Raw genomic sequence first — 25,191 nt, 5'->3', positions numbered from 1 at the left:
TGGGCCGGGGCCGTCGCCGGTGACGGCGGCGCTGCGGGACGACCTGGGTTCTAACATCCACCTCCTGAAGGGGCTCAACGTGCGTTTCCGCTGCTTTCTGGCCAAGGTGCATGAGCTGGAGCGGCGCAACCGGCTGCTGGAGAAGCAGCTGGAGCAGCAGCAGAGCGAGCGGGAGCGGCGGCTGCGTTACAAGACCTTCTCCCGCGAGCAGGCTGTGCAGACTGGGCCTGAGCTGCTGCGGCCGCCGGCGCTCGGCGGCGGGCTCGGCAGCGGCGCGGCGGCCGGCGCCAACGCCAACGCCGTAGCCCTGGGCGGCCTGCCCCCCGGCGGCGGCTCGCATCCGCAGCACTACGGCCGCTTGCCTGGGACCATCTGGAGCTACACGCAGGTGCGCCGGACGGGCGGCGGCGGCGTAGAGACCGTGCAGGGGCCCGGCGTATCTTGGGTGCACCCCGATGGCGTGGGCGTGCAGATCGACACCATCACGCCCGAAATCCGTGCGCTCTACAACGTGCTGGCCAAGGTGAAGCGCGAGCGCGACGAGTACAAGCGGAGGTGAGTGGGGGACACAGGAAATGTCAGGTCAGGAGGGTCCCGGAGCGGCCGGCTGGCCCCAGCAGGTGGGCTGGAAGCTGTTTGCAGGGCTCCCTACGCACGCTTGAAAGGCTCAGTTATCTAGATGCAAGAATAGGGGCGAATACTGACTACAGTCGGGGGACGTGTCGGCCCCGTCATGGGTACAAGCACATTATGTCACATAGGTCACATAATAATCATCGGTGTTGTAGGCGATCTCATTTAATCTTAAGAATAACTCAGAGTTGAAGGCAGTTTTATTCCCGTTTTGCAGATGAGGAAACTGAGGCACTGAGATGTGAAGTGATTTGCCTAAGGTATCTTGGCTTGTAAGTGTTGAAGCCAGGATTTGACCCAGTAATTGTAACCAGTCCTGGCTGTTCTTTGTCCCAGCCTAGGTAGTTTTTTGTTTCCCTCTCTCTCTCCAGGAATTTAAAAGGCAGATTCTCCTCCCTCAATGGGTGAGAAGAAAATACTAGTAACCCACCCACTGCCCTCAGGTTCCTTGAATTAAATGATATCATGTGTTTGAAAACAGATGGATCACATAGGATTGGGGTTTGCCTTTCCTGCTCCAGCTTTGAAAGGTCCAGCTGACTGGACTGGACAACCAGACCTACATCGACTAACCACGGCTTTTAAAAATACCTCCCTTCATCCCTCATCTTCCCTCTCTCCTTAGTCTCGTGGTTTATTGCGCTCTAAGAAACTTAGCCTGAAAAGTCCTAGGAGGAGATAACCTTGGGCTGGAAGACTGAACATTGAATGGACCCAAACCACCGTCTCTGGCTAAATTACCCCATAGGACTGACCATCCCATTCCTGCCCTGGCCCAGATTCTCCAGCTGGGAAATGGTCATTACTTCCTGTCTGCAGCCTGGCTGACAGTGCTGTCTGCTGAGCTTTCTGATAAGAGGAGGGGGTCTGTCTGTAGCATTGCAGGCCTGGGGAAGGGAGGGGCCCTCTGTCCTTGATGAATTGGTGTTACATGGATCAAGTCCCATGGATGGGTATTCCGGGGCTTGAAGGATGTACTGAGAGGGACCTTTCCTTCCACCCCTGAGCCCTGGTGCTCACATGAATAGCAAGCAGGTTTAATGGCACAAAGGTCTGCCCAGGGAATTGGGCATGGGGTCTCCTTCCTTGTCTTCCCACTGAACAGGCTGGCCACTGGGCAGGGTTCAAATGCCAGCTCCATCCATCACCTGCCAGTGAGATTGTTGAACCACTTGGAAGCCTGTTTCCTCATGAGAGAAATGGGAATAACAAAACTCACCCAGAATTGTGTGAGGGGAGAGTAGGATGGCGATGGTGATGCTGTTTGGAAGGTATGAAGTACCAAGCTTGTGCTATTTAAGATGTCAGGCATGTTGTCAAACTAGCAGGGAACAGAAATGCCCTGAGTCTTGGGTCTTTGGCTTTCTGGGGTAGAGCTTAGACAGCCCTGGGAGATGAACTTCTCATGTGGGGTAGCCATTTCTTTTGAAGACTTGAGAGTGTGCTGGGGAGGCCACATTTCTACCCCTCCTAGGCAGCCTTGTTGGGGCAGGGTAGGGTAATAAGCACTTGGTCTCAGTGGTGAAACTGGGGCGGGCTGGATCCTCCTGTCCACCACTGCTGGTGGTGTCGTCATGCCCCAGGTTTGTGTTGTGTTTGTTTTATTGTGTGTGTACTTTTTGGACCTAGCTACTAAGGAGATGGGAAATCTGTGCCCAGATAGGTTGGCATTGAGCAACACTGATGAAGTTGCACCCAGGGCGTGGGGTGTGATGTCAGCTTCTGGCGCTGGCCTGGAATGAGCGGGTGCTGCCGAGACAGGTGGAGGTGGGCGTTGCTCTTCCTGCCCTGCTGGGAAGGTGTGTGTGCACCTTCCCTTCTGAATGTTTTTGTGAATTGGAAAGACAGATCTTTTCTGGAGTTGATTCAGGACTCAGGTTGGATTTTTCCAAAGCAAATGTATACCCTTCCCTAGGCCTCATTTTCCCTCTCTGTAAGGTGAAGTGGATGGGCTAGAACTGTGTTCCTTGAAGTCTTAGGCTTCCTCCGAGATGCTTTAGTGATTCCAAAATTATTATTTAAAAATATACCCACTGCCATCAAGTCGGATCTGACTCATGGTGACCCCTTCTTGGGTTTCTGAGGCGGTATCGCTGTAGAAGTATATTGCCCAACCTTCCTTCTGAGGAGTGGCTGGTGGGTTTGAACTGCCAGTCTTCTGGTTAGCAGTCAAATAAATGCCTTAGGCACTATGCCACCAAAGCTCCTATTTGAAAATATATTACAGTCTTAATACAATCATAAAAATGTGCTTGCTAACATTTTAGTTCTTAATGTTAACTCACTGGAGCCTACTGACACACCTGCTAATAGTTGGCCTCAAGTTAAAGGCTTTTTTTCTGCTGTTTTTTGTCTGAAGAGTATTCTTGCAGAGCAAGTGGCTAAAAAACTCTTCTCATTTGTAGCTACTTATCTGTGCAAGACAGGATTTTCTTGATGCTCTGTAGTCAAAACTGAAGACAGAATTAAACCAGATGCAAAACATTGTCCCTAATCCTGATTCTAAATGTTAATGAATCAAAATAGCCTCATCCAGCTCACTGATTGAATTTAGAATAGGTATTCGTTATATATTTGGACCTACAATATACATTTATCCAAGCAACGTTCTGTTGCTACTTGCTTGTATGTTTGGGTTTCTTATGAGAATTTCTTTTTTAGGGAGGTGCTATGTGATCAGCTTTAAAAAGCATTTTGAAACTACGAGGCTGGATGATATCAAGGATCTTCCCAGTCTTGACAATGTATAAATTTGAGTTCCCACTTCCAGCCCGCCATCCACAGGAAAAGTCACAAACTATGGAATAAGCCCAAGGTGTTTGCTGGGTCTTCAGATCCTTCCAGGATGCCTTGCATGATGCCCCAAGCAGTGACCAACGGAAGGTTCTTGTGCAAGAAAAATGTTCCAGGGTCTCCTCTGGTCCACCTGAGGGATCCCATGGCCTTGGACTCCCTCATGTGCTTTTGTCAGAGGGAAACTTAGGAAGTGTGGCTCAGTGTCCTCCAAACTGAAGGGTTTTGAGCTGCCTTCATGAGTTTTTGCCATATCCATGAACTATTTACCAGTACTATTAAAAACAAACAAACAACGAAACCCATTGGCATCGAGTCAATTCTGACTCACAGCAAACCTATAGGACAGAGCAGAACTGCCCTATAGGGTTTACAAGGCTGTAATCTTTATGGAAGCAGACTGACACATCTTTCTCCCATGGAACAGCTGTTGGGTTTGAACCGCCAACCTTTTCAGTTACCAGCCAAGTACTTAACCAGGGCTCCTTCCTATACTGTTAAATATTTTTAACAGCCTTATTGAGGTATAATTGCATATCTTAAAATTTACTTGTTTTAAATATAAAACAAGTGGTTTTTAGTGCATTTACAGACTTGTACAACCATTACCACAAACCAGTTTTAGAACACTTGCATCACCTCTCAAAGATCCTTCATGTCTGTTTGCAGTTAATCTCAGTTCCTACCCCGAGCCTAAATGAAAACCAAACTAAACTTAATGCCATTGAGTCGATTCCAACTCCTAGTGATTCCCCATAGGGATTCTAAGGCTGTAAATCTTTATGGAAGCAGATTGCCTCATCTTTCTTCTGTGAAGCAGCTGGTGGGTTCAAACCACCAACTTTTTGGTTAGCAGCCAGATGCCTTAACCACTGCACCACCAGAGCTCCTTTCCCAAGCTTAAAAAAACTAAAACTAAACTCACTGTGATCTAGTTGATTCCAACTCATAGTGATTCCCTTTGGGTTTCCAAGGTGGTAAATGTTTACAGAAGTAGATTGCCCAGTCTTCCTTCTGCGGATTGGCTGGTAGGTTTGAACCACCAACCTTTTAGTTAGCAGTCAAATACCTTAGGCACTATGCCACCAGAGCTCCCCAAGCTTAGGTAACCACTAATCTTTCTGTCTCTAGATCTGTTATCCTAGACATGTCATATCAATGGAGTCTGGAGATAATGTTTTTGAGGATGAACCTCAAAAGGTTCATCCATGTTGTTGTTGTTAAGTGCCGTCGAGTCGTTTCCAACTCATAGCGACCCCATGCACAGCAGAACAAAACACTGCCCAATCCCGCGCCAGCCCCACAATCCCTGCTATACTTGAGCCTGTCATCGCAGCCACCGTATCAATCCATCTCGTTGAAGGCCTCCCCCTCTTTCGTCGACCCTCCACCCTACCAAGCATGACATCCTTCTCCAGGGAATGGTCCCTTCTTACAACATGACCAAAATAGGTGAGATGAAGTCTGGCCATTCTTGCCTTCAAGGAGCATTCTGGCTGCACTTCCTCCAGGACAGATCTGTTAGTTCTTTTAGCAGTCCACGGTACTTTCAGCATTCTTCGCCAGCACCACAACTCAAAAGCATCAACTCTCCTTCGGTCTTCCTTATTCATTGTCCAGCTCTCACATGCATACGAGGCAATTGGAAATATCATGTCTTATGTCAGGCGCACCTTAGTCCTCAAGGAGATATCCTTGCTCCTCAGCACTTGATACAGTTCCTTCGCAGTTGACTTTCCCAATGCTACATGTCATCTAATGTCCTGACTGCTGCCATCCATGTTGTAGCATGGAACAAATCATTATCATTGAGTTGATTCCAACACATAGTGACCCTACAAGACAGGGTAGAACTGCCACCTAGGGTTTCTGAGGCTATAGATCATGTATCAGTAGTATGCTTCTTTTTATTGGTGAATAATATTCCATTATATGGATAGGCCACATTTTGTTTATCCATTCACCTACTTATTCAATATATTTTAGGTTTAAAAAGTTACCAGTGTGTTTCCTAAAATCATCCCATGTGCCCCCCATGGTACATGAACTATTGTTTGGAAATACCAACCGAAACCAGACACCCTGGCCTGGAGTGCCTGGCCCTGGCCCTTCACCACTGTTTTGGTTTCACCTTAGAAACTCAAGGAGGAGCCGCTGTGAGTCAGATCTGACTTGATGGCATTGAGTTTCATTTTTTGGGGGTTTTTTTTGATCCAACCAGCCAAGCCCTGAGCCCTGAGCTCTGAGCCCTTTACCACGTGGGCAATGTGGTCACTGAACCTATAACATGGATAAGGTTGTCAAGTGTTGATTTGGAAACAAAACAAACATCTCTAACCTGTCACCAGCCAGTGCCACCAAAATGTTCTGTTCTGAGTTTGCCAGTTAGGGGCTTTTCCCTGGGAGATTTCTGCTGAATCCAGGCAAGTTCCTCAAGCAGACAGTTCTCTGAATTGGCATCCAGGAGACCTGGCCCTAAGTCTAGCTCTAGCATTAGGTGCCGTGTAACTTTAGGCCACCTGCTGTCCTCTCTGGGTCTTGGGTTCTCCATCTTTATGTGAAGGGGTTCCTTTAGGTGATCCCTAAGTACCCTCCCAGCTCACTCTACACTGTGAGTCTAGAACTCCAAGAGGCCTTGGATCAGGGTTGATCTCTCTGTCTTTTGGGATGACTTTCTGTTTTGGGCCTCCCCGTCTCCTCTCTTAACCTTGGATGACCAGGGTCCAGGCTTGAGGTGTGAATAGTTGCTGCCTAGTCCATCCCCAGGCTGAACTGAACAGGGTCCTCTCTCTTCATTAGCTGCAGAAGGAAGCAGGAAAGCTTTCAGTTTGTCAAGAAAAAGTTTCCTCTATTCTGTCCGATGGGGTGGAAGGTGGAGGTACAGCCCAGGGGCTGGCAGAAAGAACATTGCCTGCCTGCCTTTTGCTGGGAAACTTTTTTCAGATCTGGTGTGCCTGGTCCAGAAGCCCCTCCAGCCCTTCTGGCCACCCCAGGCCCCAGTGTGATTTGGAACCCCTGGCTTTCTTCCCTCCCCCTGTAGGTTGCTGACGGAGTGTCTGCACCCCTGGCCTAAGTCAGCTTTAAGGGTTTGGTTTGTTTTTCCCTAGTGCCTGGAGGGATTGGAGCATTGTGTTTGAGAGCTAATAGGAAGGTACCATGGTAATCATTTAGCTGGTGGTTTTCAAGTGAGTCCTCCAGAGCTGTAGAGCCCAGAGCAGAGGGGAGATTCTGGGGACAGGGAGAGCCCTTGAAGCTTGGCCCACATCAACCACAGCAACTCCTTTTCTGTCTGACTCTCAGATGGATATTCCAAGGAAGAGTCAATTTGAAACCAGGTTCTGCTGTTTAAAACAAGAAAAAGAAATCACCGATTTAGCTGAGTGCTTTCATTTTAGAGACAGAGACACTGAGGCCCAGAAGAGGACTGACCCTCAAAGTTGAGCTGGCACTATCCCAGACCTCTCTTCTGCCCTTTAGAGCTGTCCTCACTGTCCTGAGGCAATGCCCACACCATCTGTCCATCGCTGGGGTTTTTCAAGTTCTACCTTTTATTGTGTGTTTGCCTTTAAGCATCTTTAAAAAAGGCACTTTCAGGGATGGGCGGGACTTTTGTCACAGCTATTTCTGATTGTAAGCCGGAAGGGGCTGGGCTGTGTCAGCCAGAATGTGGATTTTCAAAAAGGGATGGTGGGTGGGTCAGCTGGAGTGTCCCCTGACTTTTCCTGTCACACCCCAGGGAGGCCATCAAGCAGGTGGGTGCTGGCCCCTGGATGCCCCAAAGCCAGAAAGGTGTCCCAGGAAAGCTGGTCAGAGGGCTTTGTTCCCTGACACCTACATTGACACTTTGGTTATTTCTGAAGCAGCCACTGATACGGATTCTTGATTTCCCATTTGTCTATGAGGCAGCCTGGGCTGATGGAAAAGGGTTGGCATTTGGCTGTACTGTGTGACTATGGGCAAGTTACTTGGCCTCTCTGAGCTGCTCAAGCCTTCTTCTTCCTCCTCTATAAAGGAGGGACAGTAATGCCATTCTCTGAGGACTTTGGAAAGAATAAAGGAGCTCTTATGTTAAGGGACTTGGGGCTTGGTAGGCTCCCAGGATGTCCCCCACCCCCTTGTAATGTCTGTTCCGTTAATTTATGGGGATTTCTTGACACAGCCCTAGACTGCCTGACAAATCCATTTCAGGACACGTCGCTGCTCTCTGTCCATGAAAGGCGCCAGAATGGTGTTGGGGGCAGAGGGAAGAAGGGCTGCTTCTTTGTCCAGTATCTAAGAAGGGTGTTCTTCCTACTCTTAGCAGTTGATTTGTGCCTCCGGAAATCTCTTTCTTCCAAGAGAAACACATCAAAACCCCCTCCATCTAGCTTCTCAGTTCACTGGTGAACTGTATTAAAAAGTCTCTCAGCTGGGTTGGCATTCTCTTTGGGAACAAATTTGGGAGGGATTTTCAGAGCCTCAAGCTAGAGGGAGGGCAGTGAGGTCCCAGAAAAGAAAAAGAAGCAGGAGACAGCTGACGCTGAAGATTCCTTCTCAGAGGAATGTGAGGCGGGGCTTTTGCCTCAGACCGGATGCTCACCCGGTGGGCCCCCCAGCACGCACTCAAACATACACACTCATGCACACGTGAACACACACATTCACAGATGTACATATGCTCACACACATATACGTATGTACACATACTCACACACATACACTCTCAAGTGCTCTCTTTATTTCCATGGCTCACATCTTCACATGGGTGGGTATTTGAAGGACACAAGAGTAGCTGGGAGACCCAGAAGTTGGACATGCCCTTTGCTGCAATGACCTGCATTAACTTCCAGGGGAATTGATTTGAACCATGTTGTGTCAGTGATAGAGATTGTAGACATTGCATTTGGAGTCCTGGCTTTTGATGGCATCGGGGAGATGGTGCTGGGGTGACATTTCACTTGTTTCCAATGCCGTGGATGGCTAGGAAGGCCTGGGACAGGACAGAATGCAGCCCTGTCATCCCCCTGGGCTCAGAAGTAGGGATTAGTTGCTTTTTCCTGCCTTTTCTTCCATCAGATATTCCTCAGCTCCCTGGACCTCCCCGTTGCAGCATTCCACACCCAAATCCTAATTGTCTGAGCTGTGTCTGCCTCCTCCACCAACTGTAAGCTCTGGGGGGACCTGCTCTGGATCTGTCTTCTTCATTTCATATTTATAGAGCCCAGCCATGGCAAGAGTCCATGCAATGAGGGAGGACTCTGTGTCTGGCTACTGGGTGCTGGGACCCAGTGGGGGTGGGGGATATAAGACACAGAGGACCCAGGCCCTGTCATTAGGGGACTTGTGCAAGGAAGGAACAAGGTTTTGGAATCAGAAGACTAGAGGTGCAGGCTCAGCATACACAGTCCCAGTTCGACAAGTGTTTAATGAACACTCATAGCCAGATGCCAGGGCCATCTACTTTTTACCTCCAAGAAGGAGGTCTAGCATAGGAGTGAAATGCTGAGTGAGCTTGGGCTAGTCACTTGGCCTCTTTGAATCTGTAAACGTTTATAAACATGCTGAGCTGTCTCCCAAGGTTGTAGGAGGAGTAACTGAACACACATGGTGACAGCACTTTGTAAACTGTAAAGTCCTATGAGAGTTACATGGGAAGGTTTCACAAGGCAGAGGAATGGGTTTCTTTAGGAGAGGAGGGTGAGTGGTGCCAGCTTTATGAAGTGGGCAGAGGCCAAGACCAAGGCTGGCATCTGGGGGGAAGGTGGTCCCTGGCTGTGTTGGCAGCATCTTTGGGTTATGCACCGTCTGGTTGTTGCCAGAGTGCTGAGTGCTTAGAGGCTTCCAGGCTGGGGGGGGGGGGGGGGAGGGGGTGGTAGGAAGGTGGAGATTTTTGACCCTGCTGCCTGTCTAACCACTCTGAGCACAAGGTGTTTGGTTTCCTGGGCAGGATGTGGTTTCTCATTTTAGTCTCTGGTACAAAAGGGGGTAGTTGTCACTTGGCAGTAAACCTGGCAAATGTCTCTGGTTCCTGCAAGGGGCTGTGGCCTGGCTGAGCCTCCTGGGTGCTGGTAGGGGGCAACCAGAACTCTGTGGAGTCCATGTGCTATCCCTGGCTTGCCAGTGGTATGACCTAAGCTTTGCTGAGGGTGCGGACAGAAGGAAGGTGAGCGTACCAATGTGCCTCGTGCAGAGTACATTCCCTTTGCAGCCTTCATGGGGTGGTCTGGGGGTCTGCACACAGCTCAGTTTATTGCAATGGGGATAAGTTTTAAGTGTCCTGCTTCCCAGGGTTGATATAAAAGTCAGTTGAAATAATAGGGTGTAAAGACATTTGGGAGAAAGGTTTAAAGAGAAATCATAATGATGTAATAGCTGCTGTTTATTGAATTGCTAGGCTCTGAGAGGAGCCCTGGTGGTGCAATAGTTAAGTGCTCAGCTGCTAACCAAAAGGTTGGAGGTTTGAACCCATCAATGGCTCTGGAGAAGAAAAGACTCAGAGATCTGTTCTCATAAAGATTATAGCCTAGGCAACATTATGGGACAGTTCTACTCTGTCTCATAGGGTCACTATGAGTCAGAATGAACTTGAAGGCTATGGGTTATATATTTGTTAAAGGAAGACTGGTATCACAATGGTTAAGTGTTTGGCTGCTAACCTAAAGGTAAGTGGTTTGAACCCACCAGCTGCTGCACAGGGGAAAGATCTTACAGTCTGCTTCCATAAACAGTACAGCCTTAGAAACTCTATGGGGCAGTTCTGCTCTGTCCTGTATGGTTGCTATGAGTTGGAATGGACTCAAAAGCAGTGGGTAGGCTCTGTGATAACTTCTTTAAATAAGGGTTAGTCATTATAACATATTCATGATGTGGGAGTTGAATATACCCATTTTACAGATGAGCAACTCGAGAAGGAACACATCTGTTCCAGATCTCTCGGTGAATCCATTCTCTAGACACCAACACCAGTGCCTTTCCCAGGAGAAGATCTTGTGGGCTGGCCTTATCCCATGCTGTCTGAAGGCTGGCAATGTCTGCCCAGAGAGTAGAACTGGGGGTGAGGAGGTAGGCAGAAGGCAGGCTGGGGCGGGGTCTCCTGATGCCTGTCATAATATTGCCATAGTGGGTGGCAGAGCAGGAGGCAGCTGCTGTGCTGGGTAGACTTCCTGCTGTCACTTTACGGTAATTATTTCTTGAGAAGCAAATGAATCACTGGCAGTGGCAGGCAGGAGTACCTCCCGGCTTCCGTAGCAGCCAGTCTAGCTCTCCTGCTCTTTGGAGATGATTCTAATGAGGGCCTCCTGGGGGAAGAGGACTTCTCGTCGGCCACAGAAGGTGGCACACCTAGGCTGGCCGGCCTGGCAGGGGAAGGGATGGGGAGCAGGGGATACATATCACTACCTGTCAGGCACTTTACACATGGTCTTACTTAAGCCTTGTGATAACTCTGCAGATGGAAACTGAGCCTTGAGGAGATGTACCTTGCCCCCAGTCACATAGCCAACAAATGGCAGAAGCAAGGCTTGCACACGGGTCTCAGACTCCTAAGTTAATGCCCATTCTATGATGTCCTCTAACCAGAAGGCTGGTGTGGTGGTTCAAACCCACCAGCCACTCCTCAGAAGGAAGGTTGGGCAATCTACTTCCATAGTAAGACTGCCTCGGAAACCCAAGGAGGGGTCGCTATGAGCGGAATCTGACTCGACGGCAACGGGTATGATGTCCTGCCCATGTGTCTCCATGGCAGTGGCCAGGGTTCCTCTCCAGCTGATTACAAGCAGAAGGAGAAAGCTTCTGGGTATACTGGTATAGGCAGGAAGTTGGCCAGGGCCTGGGCCTGGGCCTCCCTAACTTTTGTTTTCAGTTAGAGCCCTGAGCTTTACCAGGGCACAGGGAACTAGTTACATCATTTCATGCCTCTTGTTGGGGAAGATGAAACTGCTGGGTGTGGTGACTGAGAGCCAAGATTCTACTGCTCCCTGCATTGGGCTGTACACTCACTGTGTGCCAGATTCCGGGCTGCGCACCGAGGTGAAGCAGACACAGCACCTGCCCTCAGGAGCTCAGAGTCTGGAGACACAGGCAAATGTGTCATGTTCTGTGACAATCTCCCGTGACACATACCTGCTTGAACAATGCCTTTGTATACCAGGAGCCCAATACATATTTATTAGTTAATTAATTGTTATTAAATAATTACTTATACAGCACATACTCTGCCAAGGAGCCCTGGTGGAGCAGTGGTTACAGTGCTTGGCGGCTAACCAAAATGTTGGCAATTTGAACCCACCAGCCAAATCTGTGGGAGGAAGATGTAGCAGTCTGCTTGCATAAAAATTATAGCCTTGGAAGCCCTGTGGGGCACTTCTGCTCTGTCCTATAGCTATGAATCGGAGTTGACTAGACAACAATAGATTTTACTTTTTTCCAGGCTCTGTTTAAAGTGGTTTGCAAACATTTAATTAATGTAACCGCATAATAATCCTATGAGTTGAGTACTGTCATTAGCCCATTTTAGAGATGGTGAAACTGAGCCACAGAGACATGGAGGGAACTCATAAGTGGCAAAGCCAAGCTTTGAACCCAAGTAGTCAGGCTTCAGATCCAGCCTTGATCCTGTGCTGTACCCAGCAAGGGGCGTGCCCATTGTGAGCACCTTCCTTGCTCTGAGCTTCAGTTTTCACACCTGTGAAATGGGGGAAGTCAGTCTGACCTCCTGAGTCTGTTTGGAGGACTCAATGAAGTGCTGCCCGTGGAAGCACTTTGTAAACTAGTGAGTGCTATACTCGAAGGGAGATGTTTGGACGCACGGGGGCTCTACCCAACCTTCTGTTTCTTCTCCAACTTTCCATACAACCTGGGCCTACTTGAAGCTCCATGCAATACCTCATCTTGTCCTTGTCTTTATAGTCATACCTCTCCTGGATTCCAGGACAACTGTGATGGGTGTTGGATGGAAACCTGCTAAGTTAGGCAGCTTGGAGCAGAACATTTGTGTGGGGCTTGGAACCTGGGCAGAGAGGAAGCTGCAGAGCTCTCTGCTGCTTATCAGCTCCGGGGTCTTGGGGGAGTGACTCTGTCTCTCTGTACCTCCATTCCTCATCTGCACAGTGGGAATAGCCATGTTGTATGGATTGCAGGAGGAAGCATATAAAGTGATGGTGTTCAGAAACTGGCAGCTGCTGTGGTGGTTGTTAAATGAGGCTGGGGTCTCTGGGAGAGGAACAGGGGCAAGAATAGAGTGACATTTGTACTTTGGCCCTGCAGGAACCCCTCCACCCGGCTGGGCTGCGCAGGGCTGTCTCTGAGCTGTCTCCAGGCTGTCTCCGAGCTGATTACTTTGTGCTCTCTGGGCAGCGTGCTCCGACTTCAGGATGTGCAGGTTCACACAGCCCTCCACCCACCCACTGTGTACCATCAAGAAGCCCCTGCAGTGGAGACATTGCCTTCCGCCCTCTTAATTGGTCATTTTTATTACTTGGGTTATTTAAGATAGGTCTTGGCTCAGTGCCATCTGTTTGCTGTCTTGGGGGAGGGGAAGAGCTACTGGTCTAAGTGGACCTTGTGAAATTCCCTGGCAGACAGGCCCTTCTCTGGGAAGGGCCAGTACATCTTCCCAGAGCCTACTGGGGACTCCTTTTTGCCCTAGTCTACAGGGTAATGGGCAGAAGGCCATCAGGAGAGGGATTCTAGAATAGCTTTGGGGGAAGATTATTGCAAAGTCAGGCACAGGACCAGAGTGTCTTGGAGCTCTGGGTGAGACCCTGGGGTATTTGAAACCCAGGATTCTGGAAGGCACTTGAGCCAGCTTAGGAACAGTCAAGGAAGGCTTCTCAGAGGAGGCATCATCTGACTTGCAGCTTGAAGGCCTAGTGAGCATGGAAAAGAAGGGGACAGACAGGGTCTTCCAATAGAGAGGAAACTGTGCAAAGGCCTGAGCATAAAGCTGCCATGCAGGAGTACAGGCTGGAAGCGTATTCTCAGGCCCAGGCTAAAGTCTGGACATGGCTGGAGCCTGGCCTACTTTGCTCTTTCTTCTTCCCCTTCTCATCCTCCTTCCCTCCCTCCTCTAGGCCTTCTCAGCTCTCTCTTCCATTCTCTCTCCTCTCTCTCTTTCCTTTCTTTCTTATTTTGGCTTTTAATCCCTGTGTCTGTCTCACTCACTGCCGTGTTGTCCTGCTTATGAGGCAGGAGCAAGGCTGTGAGGAGGGGCTGCAAGCCTCCAAATGGGCTTGTCCCCCACCCCTCAGCCGAATGCCAGGCCCTAGTGGGTGGCTCTTTGTCTGCACTGAGGCTTTGTGAGCCATGTGTGTGCATGCATGTGAGCACATGTCTGGGAGCCTACAACTGTTTTTACCCTCTGGACCTGGAACCCTCAGGTCACGATCCCCTGGCCTCCCCAGACCCCCTGTGCTATAGGGCTGGGGTCTTGACATGGTGGAGCAGGGAACAGCAGGCTGCCTGGTGAGAAGGATAGCTGCCCAGTCTTGGAGGTTAACATTGAAAGTCCCTCAGCCCCACCCCCCCCACTGCCATTGAGTCAATTCCGATTCATAGTGACCCTATAGGACAGAGTAGAGCTGCCCCATAGGATTTGGAAGGCTGTGAATCTTTATAGAAACAGACTGTCATATCTTCCTCCCGCACACTGCCGGTGGTTTCGAACCACTGATTTGGTTAGCAGATGAGCTTTTTAACCACTGTGTCACCAGGGCTCCTTCAGCCTTTCCAGCCCCCATCAAAGTCTAGGGCCTAGAACTAGATACAGGTGAGGAGTAGGGGGCAGGGGAGGCTAGGCTGCTCGCCTGACCACTCTGCCATCCCTTCTCCTCATACCTGTGTCCTCTTACTCCCTGGCAGGCCCAGAGCGTTTGAGGAGCTCTCAAAGGTCATCTAAGGGGACATTGGTGGCAGTGTAGAATTCTCACTTTCTGTGGATGAGACCCAGGTTAGATTCCCAGGCAGTACACCTCGTGTGTAGCCACCACCCGACTGCCAGTGGAAACATGTACTGCTAAGATGCTGAGCAGGTTTCAGTGGATCTTCTAAACTAAGACGGATGAGGAAGAAAGGCCTGGTGATTTACATCTGAAAACAAATCAATGAAAACCATATGGATCATCCACTGTGTGTGGGGTCACCATTAGTCAGTGGCCAGCTTGATGGCAGCAAACAGCAAAAGTCATAATCTATCCCCCTGCTCCCAGGCAAATTATTCCCTTGCCATCCCAGATGTGCCATCTCTCTATTTTAAAAGACCTTCTGAGCATTCGTCCTTCAGTTTTCTATATTTATCTCTCTACCCTGTCTCACATACCTATAGCCACTTAGCAGATGAGAAAACAGGACCAGAGAAGGAAAGCAGCTAGCTTGAGGTCACACAGCGGAGTAGGGGCTAGAACCCAGGTGTTCACACTCATGTTCCCTGCACAGGGCTCCGTGAAACCCATGAGCTCTGAGGCTCCTTCTGGGGCGACTAGTTTTTTAAGGAAGGATTTTGAAAACTCTCAGAGCCTGGAGCACTTGAGTGAAGTAGCCTCTGCCTGAGGCATATTTGGAGGGTGTACAGTGGGGTCCACAGAGACCAGGCCTCACTCCTCACCAGACCTGCTGGTCCTCAGTGCTGCAGACAGGTGTTCTTAGCCTTTTATAGGCTGATGAGACATCTGCACCCCCTCATGGGTTTGTCTCCTTATAACAAAAGGCACTTTACTGACTTTAGCCCAGTTTTGGGCTCTTGGGGTGTTGATTGACTGACTGATCTACTGTCTCCATCTGCTAACCATGGGATCTGCTAACCAAATGATGTGCTTGGTCACATCACTTTTCTGTGCCTCAGTTTCCTTTTGTGTAAAATGGGAATGATGAGGCCCACAGGGGTGCTGATAAGCCTACCATTCCCATCTCTTTTTCTCTGAGGTGAGCCCTAGAGTTGGAAGGTTTGTGAACCTGGCCTTGAACATGAGAGCTGTGTAAGGGCTAATCCTCCAATCTCCACAAAGATCCTGTTTTCCAAGCCCCCTAGTCTAGGAATGTGGCATGACAAACAGTACTGTGGATTTGTACATGCCTTTGTATGAATGTTTTAGTATTAAATTACAGTTGGCTTTAGTCTGGCCTTTAAAGAAAATATTCACATTTAAAACATAAGGACTTATTCAGGTTGAGGAAACTGAGGCCCAAGCTCAGCAGACTACCGGCAGAGCCAGGATTAATGTGATGTCAAGTTCAGGGACTACCTCCCTACCTCAACTCCTGGGCCAGTGCTTCCTGGGCCTGGCTAAGGTATAATAAATCTATAGTGAAAATATTCAAGCAAAATAATAATAATAATAAATAAAAATAAATCTATAGCGAATTAAAAAGAAACTGGTTGGGTGTTCACCTTTGGCCCACCCTCCTGGCCTTCACTCTGGAAGGAGCTTTGGCTCTGTAATGAGATTGCCAAGGTTCATATTACCTTTTTGAGCTTCAGTTCTCTTATCTGTAAAATGGGGATGATGACTTAGCGCATAAGGTTGTAATGAGGATTCAGTGAAATATTACACGCAGAGCGCTAAGTGTGGTTCCGGCACAAAGAGGACTCACTGAACGCTAGCTGCTATCACTCTGACCCTTCTGCCCAAACCTGGCCCTCTGCAGCCCCTAGACCTCCAGAGAAGTGCCTCTTCCCTCCCCCTTCTGCTGCAGACTGGCCTTTTGTGTTCAGGACACTTCCTTTCTCCAGCAGAGCAAGCAAGGAGGTCACGTCCCCTCCCTCTCCAGCAGACTGTCAGTGCAGGGTCACCAGGAGGGCAAGACCTAGTGTCCAGGGCTGTGTCCAGCGCAGTGTGTTGGCAGGAGCACGTGATATCCAGTGGTCTTGTTGGAGACTGGACTTGAGTAGGCAAGTGTGTCCCTGTCCCTGCCTACCTGGATGCTACAGAGTGTCCGGGAGATTCCCTCTAAGTCTCAGCCTGTAGGGCTCCATGGCTGGCTCAAGGTTTCACTGGAAGGCAGGGGCAGAGCTGGGATTTGAACCTGGATGTGGTGGACCTGAAGGAGCCCTGGTGGCGTAGTAGGTAAGCACTCAGCTGCTAACTAAAAGGTTGGTGGTTCAAACCCATCAGCTGCACCACAAGAGAAGGATGTGGCAGTCTGTCTCCGTAAAGATTATAGCCTTGGAAACACTATAAGGCAGTTCTACTCTGTCCTATAGGGCTTCTCTGAGTCAGAATCCCTTTGACGACATTGGGTTTGGTTTTGTGGTTTTGGAGTGGACTCCTCACCCAGAGTTCTTTCTATCACCTTCTCAGTCTCAGTCTCTCAGCTTAAGAAATGGACCTCGTGTTCCTGGTCCCCTTCCTTGGTCTGAGTCTGAAGACGGGTTCCAGGTCTGCCTTGCCCCCGAGCAGGCAGCAGGGCAGGCAGTTTTCCTCCTGGGCCTCTGGAAGGCTGTGGGTAGGTTGTCCAGCTCCCAGATTGCCTCCATAGGGCCTTGTGGGTGAAGCGCCCGCTCCCAGACAGGCAGAGTAGGGATGTCGGAGGCTGTCTTGGCATTGTTTTTCCAGGGTTGACGTCAGGGCAGTGGGTTTAGGGTTTCGTATGTGAAACAAAGGCTGCTTTGTAGCTTCTCCCTGGTGTAAGTCTAGGCCCATCACCCCTCAAGGTGGGAAACGAGGTGGAAGGGATTGCGGGGCCCAAGCATAGAAGTCCTGGGAGGCTTGACTCGCCCTGCCTTCAGGGCCTCCAGAGAGGGAAGCTGTGATATAAGACTATAAGGTGTCTTCTTCATCTCACGTGCTTCCCAAGAGCACCCCATGTGCTCAGTGTGGTGCTGGACACTTCATGGATGTGATCTCTTGAACATCACAGCATCCCTGTATTATGCCCATTGCACAGATGAGGAAACTGAGGCTTGTGGGTGAAATGATTTGTTTTAGTTAGAAAGTGGCAGAGCTGACATGTGGACTTGGGTCTCTCTGCCTTAAAGATCCCCACTAGGTTCCACCATTGTTGAGTCTCAAGTGGAACCCCGCTTTGTGGTGGGGTACTTCAGAAAGCCAGGATACCCTAGGGTAAGCTGGAGCAGAGAAACCTTGTAGCTTTGGGCGTTCATAGCTTTAATTTCTCTTTTCAGAATTAAGTATTGGTTCACTGTGCTTGGAGTATATGGGTTTATGTATGTATGCATGTGTGTGTAGTTGTGTGAACATGTATGTATAATTTGGAGAAGAGGATTGGACACTGGAAAGTCTGTAGTTAAGGAAAGTGATGCCAGGGAGACCTCACAGAGAAGTGGAAGGAATTATCCCAGGGGGACACCTAAGACCTTCTGGTCATTTTCAGGGATTACCCACTTAATCAACAGGTCATTCATTCATTCATTTATGCAGCGTTTTCTGTGCTCTGTGCTCAGGCCCTATGTTGGAGCACTGGGGACGATGCTTCATGAACCAGATGCATTGTCCCCAGGGAACTTGTTAAATGACTTAAATCAGTTGGAAGAGCCCTTAGAGATTGTTTAGTCCTCCTCTCAGAGCATACTTTTCTCAGAGAGGGACATTAACTTACCCAGGGTTGCACAGCAAGTTGGCAGCAGAGCTAGGACTCAAAGCCAGGGCTGTAGACCCTGCCCTATGCTGACGGCTAACAGAGCTGTTCTCACTCCCTATTGGCAGCCTTCTTGCCCAGCCCTTCCCTCTTTGGCTGTTTTGATGTATTCTTGGGCTTTTCTGGTGTGCTTCACAGCCTCTGTCTTGAGAGATGAACAGAGATGCCGACTGGACTAGCATGCAGGCCCCAGGTCAGAATTGGGCTTGGCTGTTCTCTGCTCTGAGATGGCACCTGGTTGCATCTGAAGCATCAGATTAGCTAAATAGCTGAGTACAGAGACTGTAGGCTCTGCTTTGCTTTTCCTTATTGGGCACTGGCTCCTGGCCCCTGGGGCTTCTGCAGAGGTCATCTTGTTCCTCCCCTGCCTTGAGGCTAGAACGATTGCAAATCTTGCTTAAAGATCTTTCTGCCTAGGTGGGGGGTTCTAAACCTTCCCCTCGACATGCCTTCCATTGTCCTTGTGGCTCTTTCCACTGAGAAGTGCTCCCTGGTCTCTAACCATAATCCCTAATGCTGCATTCCCCTTATTTAGCCTTCTATAGAGTTGTGAAATGGGCCATCAAGGCCTGATAATGACCCTTCCCAAGTTGTCAAGGCAGCACCATTCCTTTCTAAGCCCCAGAAGCAATCCCTCTTCCTGCTTCAAATTCCTCTTTCTTCACCTTCCTGGAAGAGCCTATGTCTTGAGTCATGCACACCAGTTGGAGCCTGCAATTGGTGTAGAAAGGATCTGGCTGGTCTCTTTAGTATCCCACATGTTCCTGAGGAAGGTACATTCCTTCTCCTGGAGTCATGGGGCCCTCTCCTTGAGGGCCGAAAGTGGCCCTAAGCCCCAGTGATCACCTTACTTCCACCTTTCCTGATGGGGAAACTGAGGCCCAGTGAGGTTGAGCCACATCCCTGCCATCATTAAGCTGGCTGGGCAGAGTTGGGTTTTCTCCTTCACTGGGCTGTGCTATTTCCATGGTTTGGGTAGGGTATGGGTTTTCTAGCCTGGTGAAGGTGAACAGTGGCCTCTAGCCTGGTGGTCCCTACCCCAGACAGGTATCTTGGAAGCAAAGAAGCACAGAGCTCCCTGGCCTGGAAAAAGTGTGCCCACTGTTTACTCTCTGGGGTTGGCAAATTCCTGGTGATCCAGACCTACCCTTGGAGCTGAGCTGTAGCCCCTTTTCTGTTCTCCCGCCGTCCTGTGGTTTCCTTTTGCCCCATAACTTCCCTGTCTCCCATTAGGTTCTGGGGAGGCCCCTCACCTTGAAGGCAGAGAACAGGAGGCCTGGGTGCAGCAATGATTATGTTGCCAAGAAGATACTAGCGCCAGTGGCTGGAGCACAAAGGGTTAAGCAGTTCTGTCTGTAGGGGCTGGACTCCCAGCTGGTGTCCTGGCCCCTCAGACCAGCCAGGCCATCTGGCCTGACAGAAGCCATACCATGTCCCATCTGTCCCCAAGCAAAGTCACCAGGAGGAGGCCCGCCTGCTAGCTTTGTGGACCTGCTGGGGTGGGTGTGGACCAGGCTCTCTGTCCTTGGGAGGCTTGGACAGTTGGGAAAGGATCCTCTGTGCAGGCTGCCCTCTTGACATACTCCCCGCTGCCCTGGGGAGTCTTATAGGGTCTTATAGGCAAAAGAAGTGAGTACTCCTAGGAGCAATCAGAGCTTCCTTATACAGATGGGCTCAGAGAAGTACAAGGGCTGGCCCAGGGTCACACAGCAAGTCAGTGTAGGCAAAATGGGATTCACTAGGCCCTGCCTGCTGTACCACTCCACAGCTCCAGCTTACAAATACATTTGTCCAGTAAATACTGGTTGCGGCCTATTCTGCACCATACACTTAGAGACTCTGGTATCAGACAGCACCCCAGTTCCAGTGTGGGGAAGAGGAAACCCAGAGAAGGAAGCCCCTGAGGGGAAGAATGGCACATCTCAGCCAAGCCCAGGACCCTGGACCCTGTAGGACCCTCCCCAGCAGCTGGAAGTGGGGCCTACTCACCAAGATGAGCAAAACAGCCAGGTACTTGGCATCTGTGATCTTGTAGAATCCTCACAGTCCAAAGAAGCAGTTCTGCTGTTGTTCCTCTTTTACAGATGAGGAAACTGAGGCTCAGAAAGGCAGAGTCACTTCTACCTGGTCACCAACCAGTTTACCCTCTGCCTTCTCCTGGACTGGGCACCTGGCATGATCCAGGCAGCACTTAGGGGACACCCTCCAGAGTCTGCATGACTCCTTGGTCATCTGAGGGCCCCAAGGCTCTGCCCTCCAAGCCAGTAGGAATGTTACCCTAGGGGCCACCCAGTCAGGGCCAGGCAGAGCCCTAGCCTCCCAGCCTAGAGTGTGGCCAGAGGTCAGTCCCTCACCTCCCAGCAGGTCCACAAGGTACAGGGGCAGTTCAGGGTCACACAGCATGTTGGAGTTTGGGAGTAGTGCAACTTGGGCCCATTCTTACCACTGGGAGACTGAGGCACACATGCTAGCTCCCATTACGAGCCCACCTGGCACCTAGAAAAGAACCCAAGCTTTGGAATCAGACAGATCTGGGTTCTAATCCAGTGCCCTCCACTTTGTGAGGCGAGCAAAACCAAGAGAGCTTGGCGATTATGAACTTGGGCTCTGGAGCCAAATTGCCTGGGTTCAAGTCCTGGCTTTTCTACTTATAAACCTTGGGCAAGTCGCTTCACTTTCCTCAGTCTCAGTTTCTCATCTGTGAAATGGGCTTAAGAATAGTACCTACCTCATAGGGCTGTTGTGAGGAGTAAATGAGTTACAGTGTCTAGCACATACTAACACCTCATACTGTTAACTGACATGTGACCCTAGCAAGTCACCTCACCTCTGGGAGCTCAATTTCCCCAACAGCAGAATGGAGGCAAAAAAATAGGAAACTTCAATAAGATGCCATGCCAGAGACTTTATTATCTTTGGGTGTCTTTGCTCCATTTCATTTTCCCACCCATCTTGAGTGATACTCAAGCCCATGGATGGGCAAGAAGCAAGCTCCTTGTGTGTTTGTGTTGCAGGGGGAGCCCCAGTCTCCCACCCTTTGCCCTCCCCACTGGTTCATATTGAGTTGAATGTTTGGGCTCTGCCATGACAAAATAATGAGTCTGTCCCCTTGAGCTGTGTTTAGTCACTAATCCCTCTCTTGGTATGGGCCATTGCCAACCTAATTACCTGCTCCAGCTGTGCCTGGAGCCTGCTGCCTTCCCTGGCCAGTTAGGACAGTTACTGCGCTGTATGTACAGGCTGTTCCACCATGAGCCAGCCTCAGTTGCACAAATCCTATGTGTAATTGGCTTCTTTGGTCTCTGCCACTCTTCTCTCTTTCCCCGCTGGTGGTTGCTCAGGAATGTTCTCCTCCTCTTACCTGTGGTGTGGCAGGAGGCACACAGGTTCTGGAGTCACACTGACACACTGACCTGCGTTCCAGTCCCCACTCTACAGCTCCCTGGCTGTGTGGCCCTGTACACGTCACTTTACCCTTCTGAGCTTCAGTTTTCTCATTTACAAATGTCCTGGACTTCTGAGCATCCCTCTCTGACTTTCTGGGGGTTTTTGTGTTCTTGGATTTCTTTTTGTTCACCTGTTTGACCCCCTATCCTCATTTAATAAATAAAGTGGGAACCATTCTACCCATTTTACAGATGAGGAGACTGAGCCCTGGAGTGGCAACTTGCTTAAAACCACAGAGCCTTTGTTTAAACCCAGGGTAGGGATGTGTGCCAGCTCTTACCCTGTGGGCTCTCCTTGGTTGCCTTCCTTATGTTTGTCCAGGTTGCAGATGATAAGGAACACTTGGGATCCAGGCACTCGGCCTAGGATTGCTGGAGTGAATCAGCATGCTCCACGCAGGTAGCCTGGCTCTGGTGGGGAGATGACATGGAGCTGCAGAGCCACAGTGCCCCACATTTACCTGCAGTGTGGCACAGTCACTTGGAATAAACAACGAGAGACCCAAAGTGCACATTAGGTTTCCAAAATAGCCTTGGGAGTCGCTGTTTTTCTTCTTAAAGCTGTAAATATACTCCTGAGTGGGGCCCCCACACCGTCTTGAGCACAGACCCCCTGGCCCTCCTGCTTCTTGGCCTAGGGGACCAGAGATCTTTGTCCCAAACCTCTCTGCTGGCCCTGGACTTGGACAAGAGCTGGAACCGTGAGACTGGACATGGGGGTGAGGGTGGAGGTGGGAGGTTCTGGAATCTTTCTGGGTTTAGGCAGAAAGGCAGGGTCCTAGGAATGGAGAGCCATGGGCACCACCCTTTACGTCATCAGCTTCACATGAGGTAGGTCCAAGTGTTGAGATGGAGAGAGGAGGGTAGTTGAAGAATAGCAGAGCTGGCAGGGACTATAGGGTTGTCTGAGAAATGGAGGCCTGACTGAGAGGAGGGAGTTCATGTCCAAGGCCACACAATGAGTTCATACAGCACCAGCTATAGATTGTGTCTCCTAAGGAGGACCTGCTTTAAGGGCAGGAGACAAATAGCCAGTGTCCCAATCTTTGCACCCTTGTTGGGTTGGAGGGACAGGGGACCTGACACTAGCAGAGCTGGAGGGCCTGCCCTGGAGTGAGCTCTGGAATGGGTCTTCCCCTCTATCTGTGGGAGGGAGACTAGGAGGAGCATGCTCTCACTCCAGTCCCATGTACCAGTGCTCGGCTTCTGTGTTGGCACTTGGGAAATGTTGGTTGACTCTCTCACAGGGAAAGAAGATGGGCTGAGTTGGGCTGCAGCAGATGCTCCAAGGCTCAGGCGTCTCCAGAAACACCCAACACTCATTCACAGAGGCCTCCTTGGTGCCAGATCTGGTGCCAGGCATGGGGAAGTGGTGTTGAATCAGACACAAAGGATGTAAGAAGTCCCCCTCTTTGTCTTTGATGGTCTCATGTGTCACCAGGCATTGATAGCAGGGGGCTGGTTTGGCACCCGGGCAGCCTGCCTGGTGCCAGACCCCTGGCCAGTCCACTTGGCAGGACTGCCATCCCAAGCTGAGCCACCCACTCTCCATGCCTGGAAAGACAGCCTAAAGACGATGTGTTCCATGACTAATTGCACCTTTCATTTATTGAACATGTACTAGGGGCTGGGCCCTGTTCTAAGTGCTTAACACAGGATGACTCATTTAATCGCCCAGCCTCACTGGGTAGGTGCTTCCAGTAACCATGGCGACCCCATGTTTGTCAGAGTAGAACTGTGCTCCATTGGGTTTTGAATGGCTGACTTTTCACAAGGAGCTCACCAGGTGTTGCTTCTGAGGCACCTCTGGGTGGACTTGAACCTCCAACCTTTTGGTGAGCAGCTGAGTATATTAACCGTTTGCACCACTGAGGAACTTGGGTGCTTCCCTTAGTTCCTGCTTTAAAAAAAAAGGTCACCCTGGAGCACAAGGGGTTAAGTGGGGCCTGATGAGAAATGGGAGCCCCTCAGACTCATGATTTCCATGGAGCAGCAGACCTGGAAAGAAACAGACCATTTTACAATGAAAAAACTGAGACCCAGAGAGACAGAGTTCTGTCTCAGGCCCCAGCATGACAGGGAGGGGAGGAGTGCCTAGTAATATCATGTTCACAAACCACAGACCTTTACGGTCCCCACTTCACAGGTGACACACTGGAAGCTTAGGAGAAGAAACCATTTGCCTGTTGGCCCAGGAGCATATGGCTAGTATTGTTGGGATTTGAATCTAGTTCTGTCCAACTCCAAAGCTGGTGTCTTTTCCACTCATCCCATTCTGGCCCCAGCTGGTTGTATGGGTGGGATGGGTGCTTGGGCTGTGGGCACAGACCAGTCGTAGAGAAGATGGTGGGATGCAGAGGCCTTTCTGCATGGCCTGGAGCCTTGAGAAGCGAGTCAGCTGGCAAAGCAAGCACCCAGGCAGGCTGGCCTTTTTCAGGTCAGAGCATGTGGCCCCAAGTGTACATATCTGTGCACTTGGCTTTGACATTATGACTTGGGGACATATCTGACCAATGTGCTGGGGGGCAGAGGTGGGGGTGGGGCCTATGGCTCCAATGAGGCATTGTCCTTAGCACTGAGAGGCAGCTCAAGCTGGACTGAGGCCCAGGGTGGGGAAGGGCCTTGTCTGGGCTCAGTTTGCTCATCTGTAAAGTGGGAATGCTCAAGCCTGGCTCACAGAGCACTGAAGAGAATCAGAGATGGTGGGAGCAAAGTGACTAGGCAAGTAGAGACTGAGGAGAGAGGCAGAGAAGTGAAAATCTACAGTGCCCTGGACGCCAGCATGTAGCACTAGCGAGTGAGCAGTGACTCATCTTGGGGAAGTCATAAAGGGCTCCCTGGGAGGAGGTGATGAAGGTGCTCAGATCCCCCTGGGCCTCCTGCTTCTTAGCCTAAGAGACCAGAGACCTGGGTCCCAAACCTCTCTGCTGGCCCTGGACTTGGACAAGAGCTGGAAAAGGATGGGAATAGGGCCCCCAGAAACCTCCCAGTGGCCTACAATATGGGACCCTGATTCCTCTTCACTATGAGGTGCTCCTTGAGTCACTTTCCTTCTTGGAGTGGCATCTAGACAGAGGCACCAAAAGGGCAGTGCCCAGCCTGTTACTACAGATAATGAGCGTTCATGGAGCTGTTGCTTCTCCAAAGGTATTTTCAATAAATAGCACCAAAGAGGGAGTGACGCTGGAAACCTGGGCGAGTACCGACGCCACTGGGAAATTGTAACAGGTGGCTCATATGGCATCAGGATAGGTGACCAGGACCATGTCAGGGTCTTGCTCTGCCCATGACAGCCAGTCACTGGTCTAGGAGATTGCCATTTGAATGCCCGTACCTATGGAGTTGATGCCATGAGTCCAGCTGGGCTCTGGCTGGCGGGACCTCTCCTGCCTGTAGTCTCACCTGCCAGCATGGTGGCCCTTGTCAGGACAGACCTCAGAGTGCTGAGCAGGTGTCCTTTAATTCTTGAGATATGTCTGAGGGGTGTGGAGAGTGGAGGTAGGACATTTGCTGGGCTTTACTGGCAGGAGGAATCAATGACATTAGCATCTGGCTTCTTTCCTTCTGCCACCCCCACCCCCATGTGTCACCTACCCAGTTCACCCAGCCAGGGCACAGCAGCATCTAGGTCATTATCATTATCGTCATCAATGGCTGTATAGTGACTTTGGAGTTGGAGAGTCCTGGTTCAAGTCTGGGTCTGCCGTTAACAGTGTGGTCCTGGACCATTCCTTTGGTCTCTGGGAGACAT

At 50.3% G+C, this 25,191-nt stretch overlaps 1 protein-coding gene across 1 annotated transcript in view; it reads left to right on the top strand.

Annotated features, from left to right (window-relative positions):
- Positions 1-7: 7 nt before the first annotated feature.
- The window catches only part of IFFO2 (intermediate filament family orphan 2), a gene marked incomplete at its 5' end in the record, with an annotated part of 52,583 nt that continues 27,399 nt past the window's right edge, over positions 8-25,191 (top strand). Inside the window, one exon of the mRNA XM_007935638.1 lies at positions 8-555. Within this exon, the coding sequence (XP_007933829.1) occupies positions 8-555 (548 nt within the window). The remainder of the gene's footprint in view (positions 556-25,191) is intronic.

This window comes from Orycteropus afer, unplaced genomic scaffold (assembly GCF_000298275.1).
Source record: "Orycteropus afer afer isolate SDZICR_OR568_19922 unplaced genomic scaffold, OryAfe1.0 scaffold00031, whole genome shotgun sequence".
Taxonomy (NCBI): Eukaryota; Metazoa; Chordata; class Mammalia; order Tubulidentata; family Orycteropodidae; genus Orycteropus; species Orycteropus afer.
The sequence above is the reverse complement of the archived record's forward strand: the minus strand, read 5'-3'. Positions and strand labels throughout refer to the sequence as shown.